Raw genomic sequence first — 20,304 nt, 5'->3', positions numbered from 1 at the left:
CCTTTGTTCTTACTCTTATTGTTTTTTTTAAAGTGCAAATTTTTATCATAGATTTTTAGTGCACTACAGTCTTTATAGTTTTTGGTCAAAGGAATGGGTAAAGGCATCAGGTAGGTTGGTGTGTTCATTGGAAAGTAATTTTTAAAACATACATAATTTTTAAAATGAATAAAAGCTAACAAAGGAATAAACTTAATGTTCATTTCTTAACTGCATCAAATTTGATAAAACAGTAAATTAATCTTTTATGCTTTACAGCAGGGTGTCCAATCTTTTAGAGAGAGAGAGAGAGATGATCTTTAATGCCTTTCACGGCCAAAAAGCCAGGGGTTTACAATTTTACAGCCTTCCGAAACTTCCGGGAAAATCGAACAATTAATTTACAAAAACAGGTAATTTTACAAATGAAAACATATTTTGATACAAAGGAGAGAACTCCTTACGAGAGTTAGGTCTGATTGAGCTGGCTTAACATCGAGATAAGAGCACCAGCTCAATCAGACAGGAACAGATGCAAGGTACACATGTCATTGCTGATTAGTCCTACTAGACATCATTTTTTTCCTGTAAGTCCGGTCAACAGCGAATTTGTTCAGGTCGGCGTCAAGTGCCTGGGTTTGCTTGAACATCTGCTGAGGGAGGAACCTGTCCGAGAGATGGACTCGCGCTGAATGCGAGTAGAGCTCGGGATTGGCCCTAAGGGCAGCAGGGGGAATCCTCCAGCCACAGGTATCCCAGAATGAAGGTTTTGCAATTATGCCTGTTATCATCTTGACTGTTGCTAGGAGGCGTTGGTCTTCGACTAAGGTGGGAAGCCGTGGAATCCCGAGAGAGTTGGCAAGCTGCATGGTACAAATCACAGCTGGAAGGTTGTGCTTCCTGTTGGCCCACTTTAGGAGCCAGAATTCTGTGGCAAAGAGTGGTTTCTTTATTGACGGTGCCGCTGACGCCCAAATTTCAGCTGCATAGAGTAAAGGTGGAAAGATAATCGTTCTTATGTACCTCAAGGTTGTCTTTTTATCTCTGATATGAAGGAGATGCTGTTTTGCTATCCACCGGAGTCTTGAAGCATGTGCGAGGATCATGTCTATGTGGGAGTTGAATCGAAGTTTGGAGTCGAATACAATGCCCAGATCACGATGGCTGGATACAGTTGGGATGAGGGTGTTGCCGACCGAAGGCCTGGGGAGAAGGAGTTTGCTTCAATGAATACACCATGAATTCAGACTTAGCAGGATTGATCTTGAGCCCGAACTGGCAGAGGTAAGATGTGACTGCAGTGAGAGTGTTGTTAATTTCCGTTTTTACCAGATCAAGGTCTTGACCAGGGATGATGGAAGTAAGTATCTTGATATCATCTGCATAGCTCAGTAGACATCGAGAATGTGCAACCAGTGGGAAGATAATAGATGAGAACAGAAGGACGGAAAGGACCCCTATTTGTGGGACTCCTGCGGTGACGGATCTAGTAAGGGTGTGATCTCCTGTATGAAGCTTTAGAACTCTGTTATTCAGAAGATAGGAGAGAAAGCATAATATGTTCCCTGTGATCTGGAAGTGGCATTCCAGGAGAGTGAGTAGTTGGTTTACTTGGACGGCATCAAATGCAGCCTCAATGTCTAAGTAAGTAACAGCTAGTTCGTGCCTTTTCTCGAATGCTGACAAGATATATTCGTGGTGGCTAGCAGATTTGTGATCGTTGATCTGTTTGGAAGGGAATAGTGAATTTGGGCTGGATTACTGGGCAAGATCTGCTTAGTGTAAAGTGAAGTGTAAAGTGTGTTCGTGTCAAACGGCACCAGGGGTTTCCCCCATCTCCGCGTGGTTTTCTTTGTGGGTGTAACAGATCACTGTTAAGGCCAGAGATTTAAAAGTGTATGGGATTTGGAAGTATTGTGTTGTGTATCGTTGTTCCTCTGGCCATTTAGCCGCTAGACCCCTGCTGGGGCCCAACGTTGCCCACACTCAGCCCCGTGGAGGCAGACCAGGTACACCCAGCATAATTATTTACTCTGGCAGGCCCTGCCACCTAATTTCCTGAGATTTCAGTGGCTAGGGCCTAAAAAAAAAAAAAAAAAAAAAAAAAAAATAGTAATAATAAATAAAAATAATAATAATAACGCGATTTTAGGGGGTGGTTCGCTAATGAGGTTAAGTTTCGGAATTGATGCACGATTTGGCTGTTATAATTTGGAAGTTTAAGTTTTTTGTCGTGTGGGGCGTACACTGTGATGTATAGAGAGAGAGAGTGGGGGAAAGACTGAAGACTGGAGGGGAAAGACAGAAGTATGAGGCCAATAGGGTAGACGACCCCAGATATCAGTGTGGCATGCCCATGCCGCACCAGGAGAAGTAAACGGGGGAGACGGGGGAGGGGACGGTCCCGGCCCCTCCCACCGCCAGGATATGGAGAGAAAGTGGGCCAGACTAGGTGTCCAACCCAGATCGCCAAAAGGCGAGGCAACAGCGTAGCTGCAGTCACAGTCATGGTTTTTGGATGTTCAGTTCAGTGTTGCTTCAGGTGGGTCACAGTCTTGGTTCAGTCTCACTTGTCTCGTGTTCATCTTATGGGATCAGGAAGAGGAGTGATGACTCTGGTCAGTTTGTAGTACTGCTTTGATGTCAATTCAGGTAGTCATATTCGTTGAGAGCATCAGTCCTGGCCATTTGCACCAGGTCATGAATGGAGAGTTATCTTTGTTGGTAATTTCTTCTGATCGGTTGTAGTCATGCGGTATGTTCATGCTGTAGTCTCCTCCTTGGTTAGTTTCAATGGAGTTCTTCTATTCAGATGTTTCCATATTGTTGCGGATAGCGATTTCTGTTCTCCTTCTGTTAAAGATGTCCTGGGCGTAGCGGCTGAACGCGGTGTACTCGTCTTCCGAATCCAGGAGGTGATGCTCATTGTCTTTTGGTACAAATTTTATACTGGTGATGAGTACTGATCTTTGTTCCTCATAGCATTCACATTTGTGCATGATATGTTGCCACGTCTCCATATTGCCACAGGTGCAAGTTGGGTCCTCGGTCAGTCCGAATGAATTCAGTTTTGCGTTAAAGGGCCCATGGCCCGTCAGGAGGAAGGTGGTGTTCAGTCCTGGGTAGAACCATTTGGGGGCTTTTGGACGTAGGGTATAAATATATCTTGGTCTTGTCTACGTAGGGTATAAATGGTCTTGTCTACGTAGGTCTTGTCTACGTAGGGTATAAATTTCCGTGTGACTTCACCCTTGGTCGTCTCTTGCCATCTCCTCTGCCAAGTTTCTTTCAGGTGTTCCATGATTTTCTGTTTTTCCATTCGGTGGTTGTTTGTAGGGTCCAGTGTAAAAGTGTCAAACATGGTCGGTGTTCCCTTTGCCAGGTAGTACATCAACCCACATCTCGCCACCTCCAGGTCCAGAGGGAGAGTTCCCGCCAGGACCTGCAACGCACAGGTACTCACCGTGTTACACGCCCTGGTGATGGTGAGGAGTATTTTTCGCTGTATTGTATCGAGGATTCTTTTATTTACTGCAGTTCTTGCTTTGACGTACCATATTGGGGCTCCATAAGTAATTGCTGGGACGAAAATTGCTTTATAGTAGAGGGATAATGTTCTTTTGTTTAGTCCCCAGTCTCTGCGTGTTACTCTGACTACTAGTGCTGCGTATTTTCTCAGCTTCTCCTTCAGATATAAGAGGTGTTGTTTAAAGGACAGGTTGGAATCTAGGATAATGCCTAGGTATTTCATCTGTTTTGCCAGTTTGATTGTGCTTCCCCTTACTTTTATCTGGGGCGGCCGTCTGATGTTGAGTGTTCCTCTCAGTAGAATTGAGTTCGTTTTGGTCGGGGAAATCTCCAGTGTATGCAGGTTTGCCCAGTCCTGGAGCACTTGCAGTGCATGGTTTGCACGGGCTTCTAACTGTGATCTAGAGCTCGCTGCCACCGTTAGGACGAGATCATCCGCGAAAGCTTGTGCGTTGACATCACCCAAGTCGAGTGCCAGGAATTCATCAAAAACAATGTTCCACAGGAGCGGCCCCAGGACAGATCCCTGCGGGCAGCCCCTGCGGACCGATCTTGTCAGGCTCCGGAACGGTGCCATTACCCTGATTTTTCTATCTGAGAGGTAGGATCTAATGCAATTATATAAATTCATGGGGATTTTTGCCTTGCGGAGTCTGCCCAGGACGCTCGGCCACCAGAGGGTGTCGAACGCCCCAGCGAAGTCGACCGCAATTACCAGGAAGTACTTTTCATTACATTGTGCTGCGCTTTCTAGGAGGTTCCGAATTGCTTCAATCGTGGAGAGTCCGGGTTTGAACCCATATTGTCTGGGTGACTCTAGGTCAGCTTCTTTGTAGTGGCTGAGTATTCTTCGATGTAGTATTCTCTCCAGGAGTTTACTTAGTGTTGATAGCAGCGCTATAGGACGGTAAGAGTTTGGTTGTTCAGGTGGTTTAGTTGGGTTTTTCAGGATGAGCTTGAGATGTGCTGTTTTCCAGCTAGTTGGGAAATGGCCCACTCTGAGGCAGCAGTTGAATAGGTGCAGCAGGGGTTCCGGTATGTGCTCCACCGCCCTCTTAACGAGTTCTGGGTCCAAGAGGTCAGGGCCAGGGCATTTCTTGTTGCGCATTTGTGTTGCAGCTTCCTGCAGCTCATCCATGGTAATTGGCGGCTCCATTTGTTGGGTGTTATAGGTCTCGTTTGCCTGTATGATAGCTTGTTGGTCTTCCGTGAGTATATTCGGTGGGTCTTTTATAATGGTGTTCAAAATGTTGGCCACCGAGTCGTCCCATGTTGTGGTGAGGGTGCGTTGCGGCGTTATAGTTGCTGTGGTTATTTCCCCCCTGGGGAGTTTATTTGTTGTGATCTTGTAGACCACTCCCCAGGGATTCTCATTACCTTTAGTTGAGACCAGTCGTTCCCAGGAGGACTTTTTACTTTTCTTTATACTCTCGGTATAAGTATTTCTCAGTACTGTATATTGGCGGCGCAGGTAAGTGACCTCAGCGGGTGGCCACGACCTCCGTGCTCTCTGATATTCCTTCCTTTTTTGTTGGACTAATCTCCTTTGTCGTTGCAGCTCTGGGGTCCACCAGGGCATGGTCTTGCTCGAAAGCGTTTTTCTTTTTATGGCAACTTCAGCTGCCTTGGTTATGATGTTTGTTATTATTTGTTGCAGTTCGTCTGGGTCCTCTCTTATTTCTTGGCCATACTGTCTGGTTTGCCCAATTCTATCATGTTGGGCTCTACTAATAAGCTGTTCTCGGTAGAGTTCCCAATTGGCTTTGGAGATTGCAAATCTGTTTAGCATCGTCCTTTCTGTTGCGATTCTTGCTGTGGTTCTCTGTATCCGGTAGGTGATGGTACGGTGATCCGAGAATGTGCAACCAGTGGGAAGATAATAGATGAGAACAGAAGGACGGAAAGGACCCCTATTTGTGGGACTCCTGCGGTGACGGATCTAGTAAGGGTGTGATCTCCTGTATGAAGCTTTAGAACTCTGTTATTCAGAAGATAGGAGAGAAAGCATAATATGTTCCCTGTGATCTGGAAGTGGCATTCCAGGAGAGTGAGTAGTTGGTTTACTTGGACGGCATCAAATGCAGCCTCAATGTCTAAGTAAGTAACAGCTAGTTCGTGCCTTTTCTCGAATGCTGACAAGATATATTCGTGGTGGCTAGCAGATTTGTGATCGTTGATCTGTTTGGAAGGGAATAGTGAATTTGGGCTGGATTACTGGGCAAGATCTGCTTAGTGTGAGGATGGGGAGTAAGGTCTTCTCCAGGAGCTTCAGCAGGCTGGAGGAGTTGGAGATGGGGTGGAAGTGTTTAGGTTTCAACGCCGACTGAACTTTGGCTAAAGGTTTGATGAGATAGTTTTCCCATTGCTGTGGGAAAATCTGGTTCGAGAGCAACTGGTTGAAGATAATTAAAAGTGGCTGAATAATGTACGGACTTAGGCATTTGAGCATGAATTGGGGAACTCCATCATCACCAGTGGTTGACGAGGCAGGTAGAGAATTGATGGTGACGATCAGCTGTTGTTTTGTGATCTGAATGGTGTTCAACACTTCTTGCTGGGTTGGCTCTGTTAGTAGAGCCAAATCTGAGTTTGGCCTAGGATTACGATTAAATCTTGTGACAAAATCGAGCCACAATTCAGGATCAAGTTGGAAAGGAAAGTGAAGATTCACTTTCTTGTATAGAATTTTTCCTTTAGCCAGATCTCGGTTAACGTATAATTTGATTGCCTCCAATTTCAGGCAATTAAATTGATCCCGTGCCCTTGAATAAACGATGTGATCATTGACATTTTGCGACTGTTTCCATGTGCGATGGAGCTGTTGCTTCAGCTGGAAACTCATTTTGAGTTCTGAATTCCACCAAAGTCATGTATATGGACTGATTGTGATTTTTTCAGAGGCAGCATATTTGGCAACCGTGTTGATCCAGTTTGTGAGAATGTTCACAGCTAGCTCTGGGTCACAAGTCTCTAAGGTCACCCAGGGAATGAGAGAGGCAGCTCTGATGCACTTATCTACATCAAGTAAGTTGGGACTAGTGATGTCAACCTTTTTTGTTGTCCTTCTGGCTTCTAATTTGGGGGCTGGCAGATATGCAGTCACATGTTTTGGGACATGATAAGAGTCAAATGACGTTTCTGCAATGTAATCAAGGGTGCAAGGGATAGAGGCTAGAACTAGATCTAAGAGGTTATCCCCCCTGGTTGGAGCTTCATTAATAAGTTGTAGATCAGCACATCTCAATGCCAGAAGATCTTTTTTCAGATTAGTTAGCTGAGGAGGTAAATTGAAATCACCACAAACTAAGTTTGTTTGTTTGTGTTTGTGATTTGGTTTTTAGGAGCATTAGCAACTAAGGCCATTTTGCTCCGGGATATGCGGGGGTCATTCCCAGACCTTTTCCGCATCCTCCATATTTGGTGGTGACGGGTTCGAACCCCGGTTTAATCAAGAAGCGTGTGCTACGCACTGCTGCTCCTTCCCACCTGGCTACGGAGGCGCCTTCACAAACTAAGTGAGAAGCTGTGGGATGCAGCTGATTGATTATCCAGTTGGAAACTTCAAGGATGATTTGCTGGGAAGGCGTTGGAGGTATGTACACCACACAGATGTCAAACGTCACGAAGTTGTATCTTAACGTAACGAGGATTGCTTCATAGTTAGGGGAGTTACTGGATTTATTATCCAATAGCTTGAAGGAGGATTTCTGGTAAAATATTGTGACGCCTCCACCCTTGCGTGCAATCTGAGATGTGAATACGACCCCATAATCAGCTGGGTCAGCTGCTGCTAGGAATTCTTCATCGTCATTGAGCCAGGTTTCGGTGATGGCGAGCAGGTCAAAATATCCGGGGAGCAGAATTTGCTCCATAGTGTCAAGCTTGTTCCTAAGACTACGCACATTCTGATAAAAGATGGTGCAGGCAGGTACTCTAGGTACTTTGATACGGACAGGTGGTCTTTGACATGGCACTACTCGATTCAGCGGGGTGTGTCTAGGACTGATGAGCACAGGGATCGGCATATTGGTGTTCCATGTCTGTGGTTCTGGTTGCGGTAACGAGATCTGTGATTGCTATGAATCAGGGTACCATTTGTGGGAGTCCTTTTCCCGTATAGGGGCCACATTCAAAATTAGATTTGAATATGACCTGCAGATGTTTGAATATGGTTCCTTGCAAACGTGTGCTGATCCAAACAAAGTTGCCATTTTCATGGTATTTTATTTTATCAGCAGAAAATCTTCAGATAAATTCAAGTAGTTTAATTTTGCAGTTGATATACTTATTTTTGAACCATGTTTTGATTTGAAGATCAATAATTTCAAGTTGCAAACTGGGATTATAGTTTTCAGCAATAGAAGTAAATGGATTCTCAAACCTTATACCAGCAAATCTACTTTCAAACTTGCCAAAAAAAAAAGTAATTGTAATAACAAGAGGCAACAATTCTTTGGTGTTTCTGTTTTAGCTCAGTAAAACATTCAAAGTGAACTAAATTATCTTGCTCAACATGGGATTTAACTAATAACTTATTCTGAAATGATTTGGTGTCACCATACAAATCAGAGACAAAAGTTTCTTGGTCCCGAGTACCAAGCATTCCGTGACCAGGCGATTTCTGTGCATTCCAAAAAGCTTTATATCCAAAGAGCCTTTGAATAGATTATATTTTGTTCTAGCTACCGTTTTCTTTATTTATAAATTACTGTAGCACTTTTGCCTTACAAGAAGTTAAGAAAAGGCCCAAAAAGGAAGGCCACCTTTCTGTTTTTATTTCTAACAGTACTAACTAAATACCTCAGCTGCTTGGTCACCTAGTGGCACTGCTCCTGCCTCCCCATGGCGGGGGCAGAAACATGGGTGATAAAGCAAACCCCCAGGTCCAAAAGGAGCAAATCATGGAATGTGACAATTTTCCACCAATTAAGAATGCAAATCCAAATCATAGTGACTCATCCAATACCAAAAGACTGAGGACTGATGCCCCTCGAATTGAACACCCAAGTTTTCTCATTCTACATTCACTAACAAACCAGCCCTTAGGCAATCTGTCACCATTTTGCATACAAAGATGTCTTGAGAACGTAGCTGTTTCCTTGAAAATGATGAGATGACTAAAATCTGGTAACCTGCTTGTCGAAACCACAAGCTCTAAACACTCTGGGTCTCTACTCAGATTCAACTCATTTAGTGCAGTTCTAGGTAAGGTGTCCCCTACATGCCACACTTAATACATTCAAAGGCGTAATTTCAGAATGGGACCTAATGAATGTCTCAGAAGAAGTAATTGTTCAGGAACTGCAGGATCAGAAAGTCACATAGGCCAAAAGAATTATGATGGAAAAAGATGCCAAGCTCATTTCGACTTGGAGAATCATACTAACAGTCAGCTCACCCAACCTACCTTCGTCAGTGAAAGAAGGGTATTTGCATTTTTGCATTTAGCCCATATATTCCGAACCCAATAAGATGTTAAAGTGTCAGAAATTTGGGCCCTCACAAACAGTCTGTCGAGGTGACTCGGTATGTCCAAACTGTGGATCAAAAGGTCATACCCAAGCTAACTGTAATGCCCAGTCTTGGCTTTGTACGGATTGTAAAGGCAAACACCCAGCCTTGTGAACATTGGAAATATGAGAAAAAAATCCAGAAATTAACATTAGCATAAGCATACAATGCAAGAAAGCAAACTTATGCAGGATCAGCCAAAAAAAAAAAAACCCTCCCATTTCACCCTTTCTTTCATTCCAAATCCCTGTCCAGCCCAGCTTTAAATTTATTTAGACTATCAACTTCCACAACAAAAGATGGAAGTCTCTTCCACCAATCAACCATCCACTGGCTAAAGGCAAATTTTCGCACGTCTATTCTACAACTGTCTTTCCTCGATTTGAATCTATGCACCCTCAGGTATTTAATCTAAGCAAGAGGAAGAATCCCATCAGCATTCAGCTTGCTGTTGTTGTTATTTGTTTTTTAGTAGCATTAGCAACTAAGGCCATATTGCTCCGGGGATATGCAATGGTCATTCCCTGACCTTTCTGCATCCTCCATATTTGGTGGTCACGAGCTCGAACCCCGGTCTAATCAAGAATGTGCTACGCACTGCTGCTCCTGCCCACCTGGCTACAGAGGTGCCATTCAGCTTGCAGGTGCCTACTCTCCAGGTGCTGCAATTTGCAGGTGCCTACTCTCCAGGTGCTGCAATTTGCAGGTGCCTACTCTCCAGGTGCTGCAATTTGCAGAACTTAAGCCTTTCTTGGTAAGAGCACCCCTTTGTTCCCCTCACCAATCTTGTTGCCCTCCTTTGTACTCGTTCTAGCAACTCTATATTCTCTCTAAAATGAGGCCTCCAGACTGTACACAGTACTCTAGGTGTGTGGCCTAACCATTGCCTTTTATACAATGGGATAATCATCTCCCTGTCCCTGCTAGCAAAATTCCTATATATCATTGACAAAACTCCATGACCTGCCCTGGAAGCTTGTCTGAACTGCTCAGCAAACTTCATATTTGACTGCACAATTACCCCCAGGTCTTTTTCACTTTGTACTTCCCTGAGGATAGTATGACAGAGTTGGTTACATTTCTCTTGGGTTAACATTGACAAATGTTAAACTTCAGTTGCCACTTCTCCGCCCATTTGCCCAACTTAACTAGACCAGTTGGAGTAGCATATTGTCCTTACTGTCGTTAACAACCCTGTCCAATTTTGTATCATCTGCAAACATGGACATTAATACTGATATACCTTCATCAATATCATTCATGAATACACAAAACAACATTGAGACCAGCACCGAACCCTGGGGAACTCCACTAATAACATTTGGCCATGAAGAGCAGTGTCCATTGATTACCAATCTCTGTCATCGTCCACTCAACCATCCCTTTATCCATTGTAGCAACTTACCCTTAATGCCATACCTCTCCAATTTGTACATCAGTCTTCCACATGCAACAGAATCAAAAGCTTTTCTGAAATCCAAGTACAGGTGACCCCCGCTTAACGCTGATAATTCATTCTGGAAAAACAGAGCGGTAAGTGAATCTGCACTAAGCGAGTGCCGTATTCCCATAAGGTAAAATATGTATTTGTGAGTTGCGGTCTGTGGCATAGGATATTTCCTAATCAATAATAAACGATAGTGAAAAGATGCACAAAATGTCGGTTAAAATATTTAATTTCAAATATTTGTACATATAAAATATTCTACATTACATACATATATAATTATGTGGTAACTACTTACATATCAAAATTAAACTTAAATTCCAATTAAAATCATGAATTTAATTGATGAATTTAATCATGAAAAATGTGTCGATTTTGAGTTGAACTTTGGCCCTCTTCCAAATAAACTAAAAGGAGTATTAATTTTAAATCCCCTGCAGCATTACCACCTAACAATAAAGTCAACCAATCCTTCGCCACTTTGAAACCTGGCATGTTTTTTCTTCTTTCAATATGAAACTTATTTTAGGCATTAATTTCCATAAAAGTGCTGCTTCATCTATGTTAAAAACTTGTTGAGAAGTATAACATATAATACCCCTCTTCAATAATTTTAACAAGTTCTTTTTTGAAAGTTTCCGCTCCTTGATCTACACTTGCGGCTTCTCCCTGGATTTTAAATCTATTCAACCAGCCCTTACCAGTTTTAAATGGTTCCACATTTTTTTTTTTTTAGGTGAGTTTTCTTCAGATCATCGTATTGGCTAATCTCTTTCTCTCTCTCTCTCTCTCTCTCTCTCTCTCTCTCTCTCTCTCTCTTTTTTTTATAATATTTAACTTAACTGAATTCTGCATTGGATATTATTTTTAATAAAATTTGTTAAAGTCGTTCCATTTCAATCCTAATAGCTGACCTAACCCTAGTTGCTTGCAGTGGAACAGCTATCTTTCCGCTGCTAAAATTAATTCTTTATTTTTTTATAATTGCTCTTACAGTTAAACTTCCAAGTCCTAAATTATGGCATACATTTGCTTGTCGTTGACCGGAATCGATTCGGTTCAAAACGTCTAATTTAATTTTCAAATTCAGTCTTTTCTTACATTTATAGTCTTTGTACTGCATCCAGATGTTGTTTCTTTTTCATTCTTATCCGCCATTATTAACTCTTCGAAAATGTAACTGCGTTGGTTGCATTAATTATGATACAATGTTCGAGTAAACTGTCTGTTACGCACAATGTCTAATACTGTACCGAGTGATGATTAGTCGTTGGATAAATGCATATAACGCAAATATTACAAGCAATATATTTGATAATTTATTAAAATGTTGATCTCGGAACTACGTAACAAGTCACTGTACTGCCTTAAGTTAGCATGCAAGAAAATTTCACTGAGCGTGGGAAAATTTCTCAAGTCGGCGTGGGAAACGTTTTAATGCTGTTTTGCTATTCATTTTCAAGCTGCTATCAACTCCATCAAATGAAACGATTTCGTTAAATATGCCCTTGTATAAGGCAATGGTCAGGCCACACCTTGAGTACTGTATACAGGTCTGGTGGCCTCATTTTAAGAAGGATGTAGAGCTGTTGAAACGAGTATAGGGAAGGACAACAAGATTAGTGAATGGAACAAAGGGTTGCTCTTATGAAGTTTTTCAAATTACAGTGTCTTGAGACTAGGCACCTGCAAGGTGATCTGATTCAGGTGTATAAATCCTTGAATGGTTTGAGCATTCAAGCTGATGGGATTCTTCCTCTTGCTGAGAGGGCATAAATTCGAATTGAGGAAGGACGGTTGTAGGATGGATGTGCGGAAGTTTGCCTTTAGCTAGTGGGTGGTTGATTGCTGGAAGAAATGTTGATCTGTCGTTGTAGAAGTTGATAGCTTAAATAGATTCAAGGCAAAACTAAACAAATATTTGGAGCTAGTGGATGAGTGAAATAAGGGTGTTTGTTTTTTTGCTGATTCTATATAAGCTTTCTTTCTTGCATTATGTGCCTTTGCTAATGCTAATAAAAAAAATTGCCAAATAAGGCCTCTAATTTGAACGTGGCAGTCTTGTCTATGTATGAATCACAGTGAGGAAGTTGTTCTTGCTCTACTCCACATAGAATACAGCCATCTAATGTAATTGTTCCTGCTGAGGACAGATGACCGTCCTATCTATAAAAAGGTAAACTGCAGCCATTATCAATCCACTGCAGGATGAAAGCCTCCTCAACAATTCATAATGAGGGAAATAGACCATAATCTGCCATGCTTGTCCAGTGCGGGTTGCCAGATCAACCGTATTTAGCAGTCAGGGGTTTGAACCTCAGTCTACTCAAAGCACTTGTGCTACTACACTCCTGCTCCTGACCACTCAACTACTACAAAAGGCACTTGAGAAGAACGGCCTCCATAGCCAAGTGGGAGTGCAGTACCAAATGGTCTTTAAATAGACTGAGGTTCAAGCTAAATGGGTGCCTCCATAGCCAGGTGGGCAGGAGCAGCAGTGCATAGCACACGCTTCTTGATTAGACCGAAGTTCAAGCCCGTGACCACCAAACACAGAGAATGCAGAAAGGTCAAGGAATGACCACTACATATCACTGGAGCAATATGGCCTTAGTTGCTAATGCTCCTAAAAACCAAATAACAACAACAACAACATCAAGCTAAATATGTCAATCTGCCAACCCACACTGGAAAAGCGTGGCAGATTATGGTCCATTTCCCTCAATTGTTGAGGAGGCTTCCAGCCTGCAGTGGATTGATATTGGCTGCAGTTTACCTTTTAGCTATAAAACATATTTTAATTGCTTGCATGAATTTTACCCATGTTACCAATATATATTTTACCACTTTTACTCATCTAACTGGACCATAATCACACAGTCAGATTTTATCAGACAATGTACATATGTGAAATGTGTTCAAATATCTACACATATATAATTATATGCATATATTTTTTATCTGAATATACCATAATTTATTCTATTTTTACATTTGAGTATATATCTTGATATGGTAACTTTTCAAAAAAGTTAACCAAAATCCTTTTTATCTCAATTATGAAATGGTCATTGCACATTATAGCCTCAGTATTTTTTGCTCCAAAAAAAAGGAAAACTAACCAGACCATTTTTTACCAAAAAAGTCTTGGAAGGACTAGCCTGAACACTAAAAACTGTTAGGCAACTTGAAACTGAAGATCTGTTGGTTGAAATGTCCAGTACTTGAAATTCAGAAAGGTTATTGAATTTAGCATGAGCATTAGGAGAGGCATATGATGCAAGAAAGCAAGCTTATACAGGAGTCTTGCCCAAAATCCCGATAGACAAAAATCCCAACAGTCAAAAATCCTGACAGCCCAGAATCCCAACAGTATCTACTATATTGTAGAAATATAAAAATACAATTCTATGTATTTATTACTTTTTTTAGTAAGCAAAAATTTACGTTATCAGCTGGGCCATTTTAATGCATGGGTGCACCCTGCAGATGCCAGGGGCCTCGGCCTACTGGGGGCATCACTTGTTGATCTTAAATAATTTTTAAAAGACCCTCTATCCCATATGTTACATTGTGGTCAAAAGCACCACAAACATAGAACATAATGATATACAAATAATGTTTTTGGCTTTCTTTAAATAGTTTAAACAATTTCTAAATATTGTAAAGACTTACCTTTATGCAGATGACCTTTCCATCACCTGTCATTCCCAAAACATGAGATCTATCGAATGACAGATGCAGATATCACTAAGTAAAATACAGCAATGGGCCAGCTGTATTTTACTTAGATGGCTATTGACTTTCACAGCAGGAAACAGTTGCTATCCCATTTTTGTAGAAAGCGCAAGTTTCATCCAGATCCTGAACTTCAAATCTCTAATATCTCCATCCTAGTCACTAACAAGATCAGATTTCTAGGATTAATTATGGACAACAAGTTAAATTTCTTAGATCATATTAAAAAAGTACATAATGCCTGTTTATCTAGAAAAGATAAACATACTTAGAGCACTATCTGCCCTGACGTGGGGTGCAGATCATACCACCCTACTTTGATTATACTGGGCATTAATCAGATTCCATTGATTATGGAGCTCCCATCTATGATTCTGCCAGAATGAGTACATTATGCTGGCTTAATCCAGTTCAACACACTGCATTGAGGACTGAACATGGTGCATTCAGAACATCGCCAGCACATAGCCTTTACATCGATGCTCATGAGCCCCCACTATCTTTACGTAGGAAATCACTATTGCTAAAGTAGGCTGTCAAGATACAAAGTTGTGCCTCGCATCCCATTCAGTCATACCATTTTAGAAAACCTTTACAGAAATAAACCTAGCATAATAAAACCAGCTGGTCTTCGCCTTCTTGAACTGATGTAGGTTTGGAATGCTTCCATCCATTCCGCACAACAGGTAGCAACTTGTACTCAACCATCACCACCATGGGTTCCCCCTCCTATACCAACTGGTGACACTTACCTCTGTCAATGGGGAAAGGTTATTTTGCAAGCTTCAAATGTCAGACAACTTCATGCTGTTCACAATCAAAGATATATTGATTTTTCTCCAATATACACAGATGGCTCTAAATTTAATTAAAATGTTGGAGCAGCCACAGTGTTTCTGAATACCACTATTTCAGCATCCCCTCCATCTGAATTCAGCACCTTCTCAGCCAAATTATATGCAATTAAATTAGCTTTAGAAAGTCTTTGTTCTGACTGTTCTTTAAAATCTGTTATTTACACTGATTCCCTCAGCTGAATCTTAGCATTATGTAATTCTTCAGATAAAGTTCCTGTTCTTGATGAAATTAGAAACTTGTTACTACAGATTGAAAAATGCTACCAACTAGTCACCCACCTTCTGTTGGATTCCAGCACATTCTGGTATTTTGGGCAATGAACTTGCTGACAAAGCTGCAAAAAATCCAACCACCTTAGATTTAATGAATATCCCTGTTCCAGCATCAGACTATGCACAAATCATTCATGCTGCATGCCTGTCAGAATGGACAACAATCTGGCACTCTCAAACTAATAAAAACTCTTTCAGTTTAAACAGGATCCGAAAATTTGGTGCTCCAATGTCTCAATGTTAAGACGAGAAGAAGTAGTCCTTTCAAGGTCAAGAATAGGTCATACTCATCTGACCCACCTTTATTTACTCACAGGATACAATCCACCACAGTGTCCGCATTGTTATATAAATCTGACTGTTAAACACATTTATATTAATATAAAGGAAGTTTACTTACTTCCTTTATATTAAAGGAGGCAGCAAAGGAAGTAAGTAAACCCTTAGCCATAATTATGAGAGCATCCTTGGACTCAGGGGAGGTCCCCACGGACTGGAGATGTGCAAATGTATCCCCAATTCACAAAGGGGGATTGAAGGGTGACATGGGTAATTACAGACCAGTTAGTTTAACTTCTGTTCCGGGTAAAATAATGGAGTCGCTGGTTAAAGATGCATTGCAGGATCATCTAGACAAGACTGCAGCAATAATTCAGACACAGCATTGGTTTGTTAAGGGAAAGTCTTGTCTGACAAATTTGATAGGATATTATGATGTGGTTACAAAGGAACTGGATGCAAAAAATAATTTTGATATCATATATTTGGATTTCAGGAAAGCTTTTGACACTGTTGCGCATGGAAGACTATTGTACAAATTGGAGCAGAATGGTATTAAGGGTAAGTTGCTACAATGGATAAAAGGATGGTTAAGTGGGAGAAGACAGAGGGTGGTAATCAGTGGGTGCTGCTCTTCTTGGACTAATGTTATTAGTGGAGTCCCACAGGGTTCGGTGTTGGGTCCACTGTTGTTTTGTATATTTATCAATGATATTGATGAAGGTATATCAGGCTTAGTGTCGAAGTTTGCAGATGATACAAAGGTTGGCAGGGTTGTTAATGACAGTAATGGCAGTGTGCTACTGCAACAGGATCTAGATAATTTGGGCAGAGGGCTAAGAAGTGGCAACTGAAGTTTAACCTTGACAAATGCAAAGTACTGCATACGGGTAGAAATAACCCCAGAGAAACGTACCAACTGTGTGGTACTACACTTAAGGTGGTAGAAAATGAAAAAGACCTGGGAGTAATTGTGCAGTCAGATATGAAGTTCTCTGAGCAATGCAGACAGGCTGCCAGGGCAGGTCATGGGGTTTTGTCAATGATATATAGGAATTTTGCTAGCAGGGAAAAGGAGGTGATTATCCCTCTGTATAAGGCAATGGTCAGGCCACGCCTTGAGTACTGCGTACAGGTCTGGAGACCTCATTTTAGGAAGGATGTAGATTTACTTGAGCGGGTACAGAGAAGGGCAACAAGATTGGTGAGGGGAATGAAGGGATCCTCTTACCAAGAGAGTTCTAAGTTCTGCAAATTGCAGTGGCTGGAGACTAGGCACCTGCGCGGTGATCTGATTGAGGTATATAAGGCCTTGAATGGATTGAGCACGCTGAATTCTGATGGGATCCTTCCACTTGTTCAGATTACGAACCTAAGGGGGCATAAATTCAAATTAAGAAAAGACAGATGTAGAATAGATGTGTGGAAATTTGCCTTTAGCCAGCGGGTGGTTAATTGCTGGAACAAACTTCCATCTGTCATTGTGGAAGTTGATAGCTTGAATAAATTTAAGGAGGAACTGGACAGGCATTTGGAGGAAATGGTGTGATTTTTTTTTTTTTTTTTTGGCTGATGCTGCATAAGCTCATACATTTGCTTTCTTGCATCACATGCCACTACTACTACTACTACTACTACATTCTCATTGACTGCCCTTACTATAGACAAGACAGAACTTCAACCCTGCTATCACTGGTAAACCTTGATAAACCAATAACTTTAGAGATGTCATTGGTGACAAGGCAAATATTTACAAATTTTTCAAATACCTCAAGCAAACTGGATTTTTTAATCATTTCTGATTTTACAAAAATTTCTCATTTCCCTATATTATAAATGAATAGGTGCATTATAACCATACTGTGCACCATCAAACCCCCAAAATAACAACAATAACAACCTTGATCTTCATGCAGAAGATGATATGGAGACTGGATATTCCTCTGGTCAAACTGATGATGTAGAAGAGAGTACAGACTCTTGGTAGTGATCATTACCAATAATCTCCACAGTGGTGCATGACTATCCAAGTCATTCCAGCAGGACTCCCCACGCTGGAAGATAGATAAAGCTAACTGGGACACATTTAGAAGGAATACAGTTTTCAATACTAATATCATTGAGCATGAACCATTAGATGTTACACGAGCCCGTCACAGAAATCATACAAAATACAGAGAAGCTCACAATCCCAAAGACTTCATCACATTTCCCAAACCATCCAAGGACTTGGTGGAAAACTGATTGTACTGAAACAATAAAACAACAAAATAGGGCATAGAACTGATTCCGTAGTTACCCACCACCGACAAAATGATTCCGTATAAAAGAATGCGAACTATAGCATGATTCACTAGGAAACAGAGTCGAAGAACAACATGATTCCAATTCATATCTACAATAAACAAGACAACAAATGCATATATAGCCTGGAATAAAATAAGAAAAATGACAATTAAATATAGAAACAGGCCATTGCTAGAACTGGTCTGCAACGGAATTGGCCTCAAGTGCCAAGTGATAGTGATAAGTGATTTTCTCTGAGACATATAGAGTGCTCTTTCCAAGCGATAAAGTTTCAGTTCTTTTCTAGTAACGTTTTCTCTTTTGTTCACTTCAAGTGGTTCCGTGCTTAAAATATTAGAGTAAGAGCCCAGAAAGGGACTCTACCTTTCTTTATTTAGTATGTGTATGTATGTATTAATTACTAACAAACCTTAACTTCTACAACCACTTGGTCACTGCTCTGGCCCCCACATGGTGGGGCCAGTAACTTGGGAGAAGAAACTCACTCTCCCGGGACTAAAAGGAGTAACTATAGACTTAAATAATTTTCCACTTTTAGAGCCATCAAGCTCAAGGAGAGAAATATCCAATCAAAATGACACTAACCAACCTAAAAGACTTCGAAGAGAAGCAGAGTATCCTAACCTACCTAACTTTCTGGTAATATACTCTCTGTCTACTCAGCCTCTGGGCACGTTATCACCATTTATGATCCAAAAATCTGTGGAATCTATTGGAGGATCACCAAAAATGGTGAAGAGACTACAATCCAGAGACCTCCTTCTTGAAACAGACATTCCTCCAAACGTTCTGAATGACTATTAAAGACAACAAATTTGGTGGGGGTTGCCTGTATCTGTTACTCCCCACAATACCTTAAATTCATAGAAATGTGTCATTGCAGATGGGACCTACTTACAGTTTCTGAGGCAGAATCAATTCAGGAAATTAGTAATCAGAAAGTAATCAGTGCAAAACAAATAATGATGAAAAAAAAATAGAAATCTCATTCCAACTCGATCCATCATTTTAAATTTTAGCACTCCTGATTTGCCATCCACATTAAAAGCTGGCTATTTAAAGTGCTGAATTCTGCCGTACCTGAACCCTCTTCATTGTCTTAAATGCCAGAAATATGGCCACTCTCAGCAGGCATGCAGTGGTGATGCCATCAGTCGGTGTGGATCAAAGGATCACACACAAGCAGATTGCTCAGCCACAATTCCTATGTGTCCAATTGCAAAAGAAGCCACCCTGCCTTTTCTAAATCATGTGATATGTGGAAAACTTGAAAGAAAATTCAAAAATACAACATAGAACATAAAGTCACATATCCTGAGGCACACAGACAAATTATGTTTGACCATGCCTTGTCTATCCTGTACAACACACACTGAAGCTCTCTTTCAACTACAGTCCAAACAGATATGTCAGTACCACTAAACACCTCTCTGGCGAACTGTGTTAAAAGGTAAAGGTAAAGTGCAGCCATTATCAACCCACTGCAGGATGGACGCCTCTTCAACAATTCATGCTGGGTGAAATGGACCATAATCTGCCACGCTGGTCCAGTGCAGGTTGGCAGATCGACCGTATTCAGTAGTCAGGGGCTTGAACCCCGGTCTACTCAAAGAGCGTGTGCTACTGCACTTCTGCCCCTGACCACTCAGCTACGGAGGCCACCGAACTGTGTTAAAGCAACCTTATCAGCCTCCATAAAAGATACTCCTAAAACTAAAATCAGTGAAGCAATTAACACTCCAATTAGTATCCCAACTGATACTCTAACCACATCACATGACAGTGAAAAATTAGAAAAAACTAAAGACAGCAAAAAAACCGAATCGCCAACCAACATCATTGAAGTAGATGTATACTCAGATTATGAGGAACCCATACTAGAACTTCATGCAAATGACACTATGGATACTGGACGCCCCATCTTCCCAAAAAAGACCAAAAAAATTACCATATACGCAAAAAGCAGTCAGATGAATCGTCCTCAGCCAAACCTAAATAATGCATAACATCATACAATGGAACTGCAGAGGTCTAAACAGTCATTCCAATGACTTTAAGGGATTTACTAGCTCAGTTGGGTCCCATAGGTGCATGCCAACAGGAAACATTCTTGTCACCCCAAGTTTCACCAAAATTTTCAAATTGTATCATGTACAGATGAGATAGGAGCTCACAATCACCAGCACGTGGAGGAGTAGCTATTTTTATTAACTCTAACATCCCATTAAAGCTCATCCGATTATAGACCACCCTAGAAGCTGTAGCAACTCATACTGCAGTTGGTAATACAATTACCCTTGTTTCTATTTACATTCTACCATCTGTGCCATTTCATCATTCAGATCTGGACAACCGCCTTACACAACTTCCGATGCGAATTTGCCT

The 20,304-nt window shown here is 41.3% G+C and overlaps 1 protein-coding gene across 2 annotated transcripts in view; it reads left to right on the top strand.

Annotated features, from left to right (window-relative positions):
* Positions 1-20,304, top strand: part of LOC150078580 (voltage-dependent calcium channel subunit alpha-2/delta-3-like) — a 1,140,037-nt gene that overhangs the window by 1,067,029 nt on the left and 52,704 nt on the right. For both annotated transcript variants that reach the window (XM_090384275.1, XM_090384274.1), the window contains one exon: positions 52-110. In XM_090384275.1, the coding sequence (XP_090240401.1) occupies positions 52-110 (59 nt within the window). The remainder of the gene's footprint in view (positions 1-51; positions 111-20,304) is intronic.

The sequence above is a fragment of the Mastigoproctus giganteus genome, chromosome 11 (assembly GCF_048544385.1).
Source record: "Mastigoproctus giganteus isolate SK-2022 chromosome 11, ASM4854438v1, whole genome shotgun sequence".
NCBI lineage: Eukaryota > Metazoa > Arthropoda > Arachnida > Uropygi > Thelyphonidae > Mastigoproctus > Mastigoproctus giganteus.
This window is presented reverse-complemented; position numbering and strand designations above follow the sequence as displayed.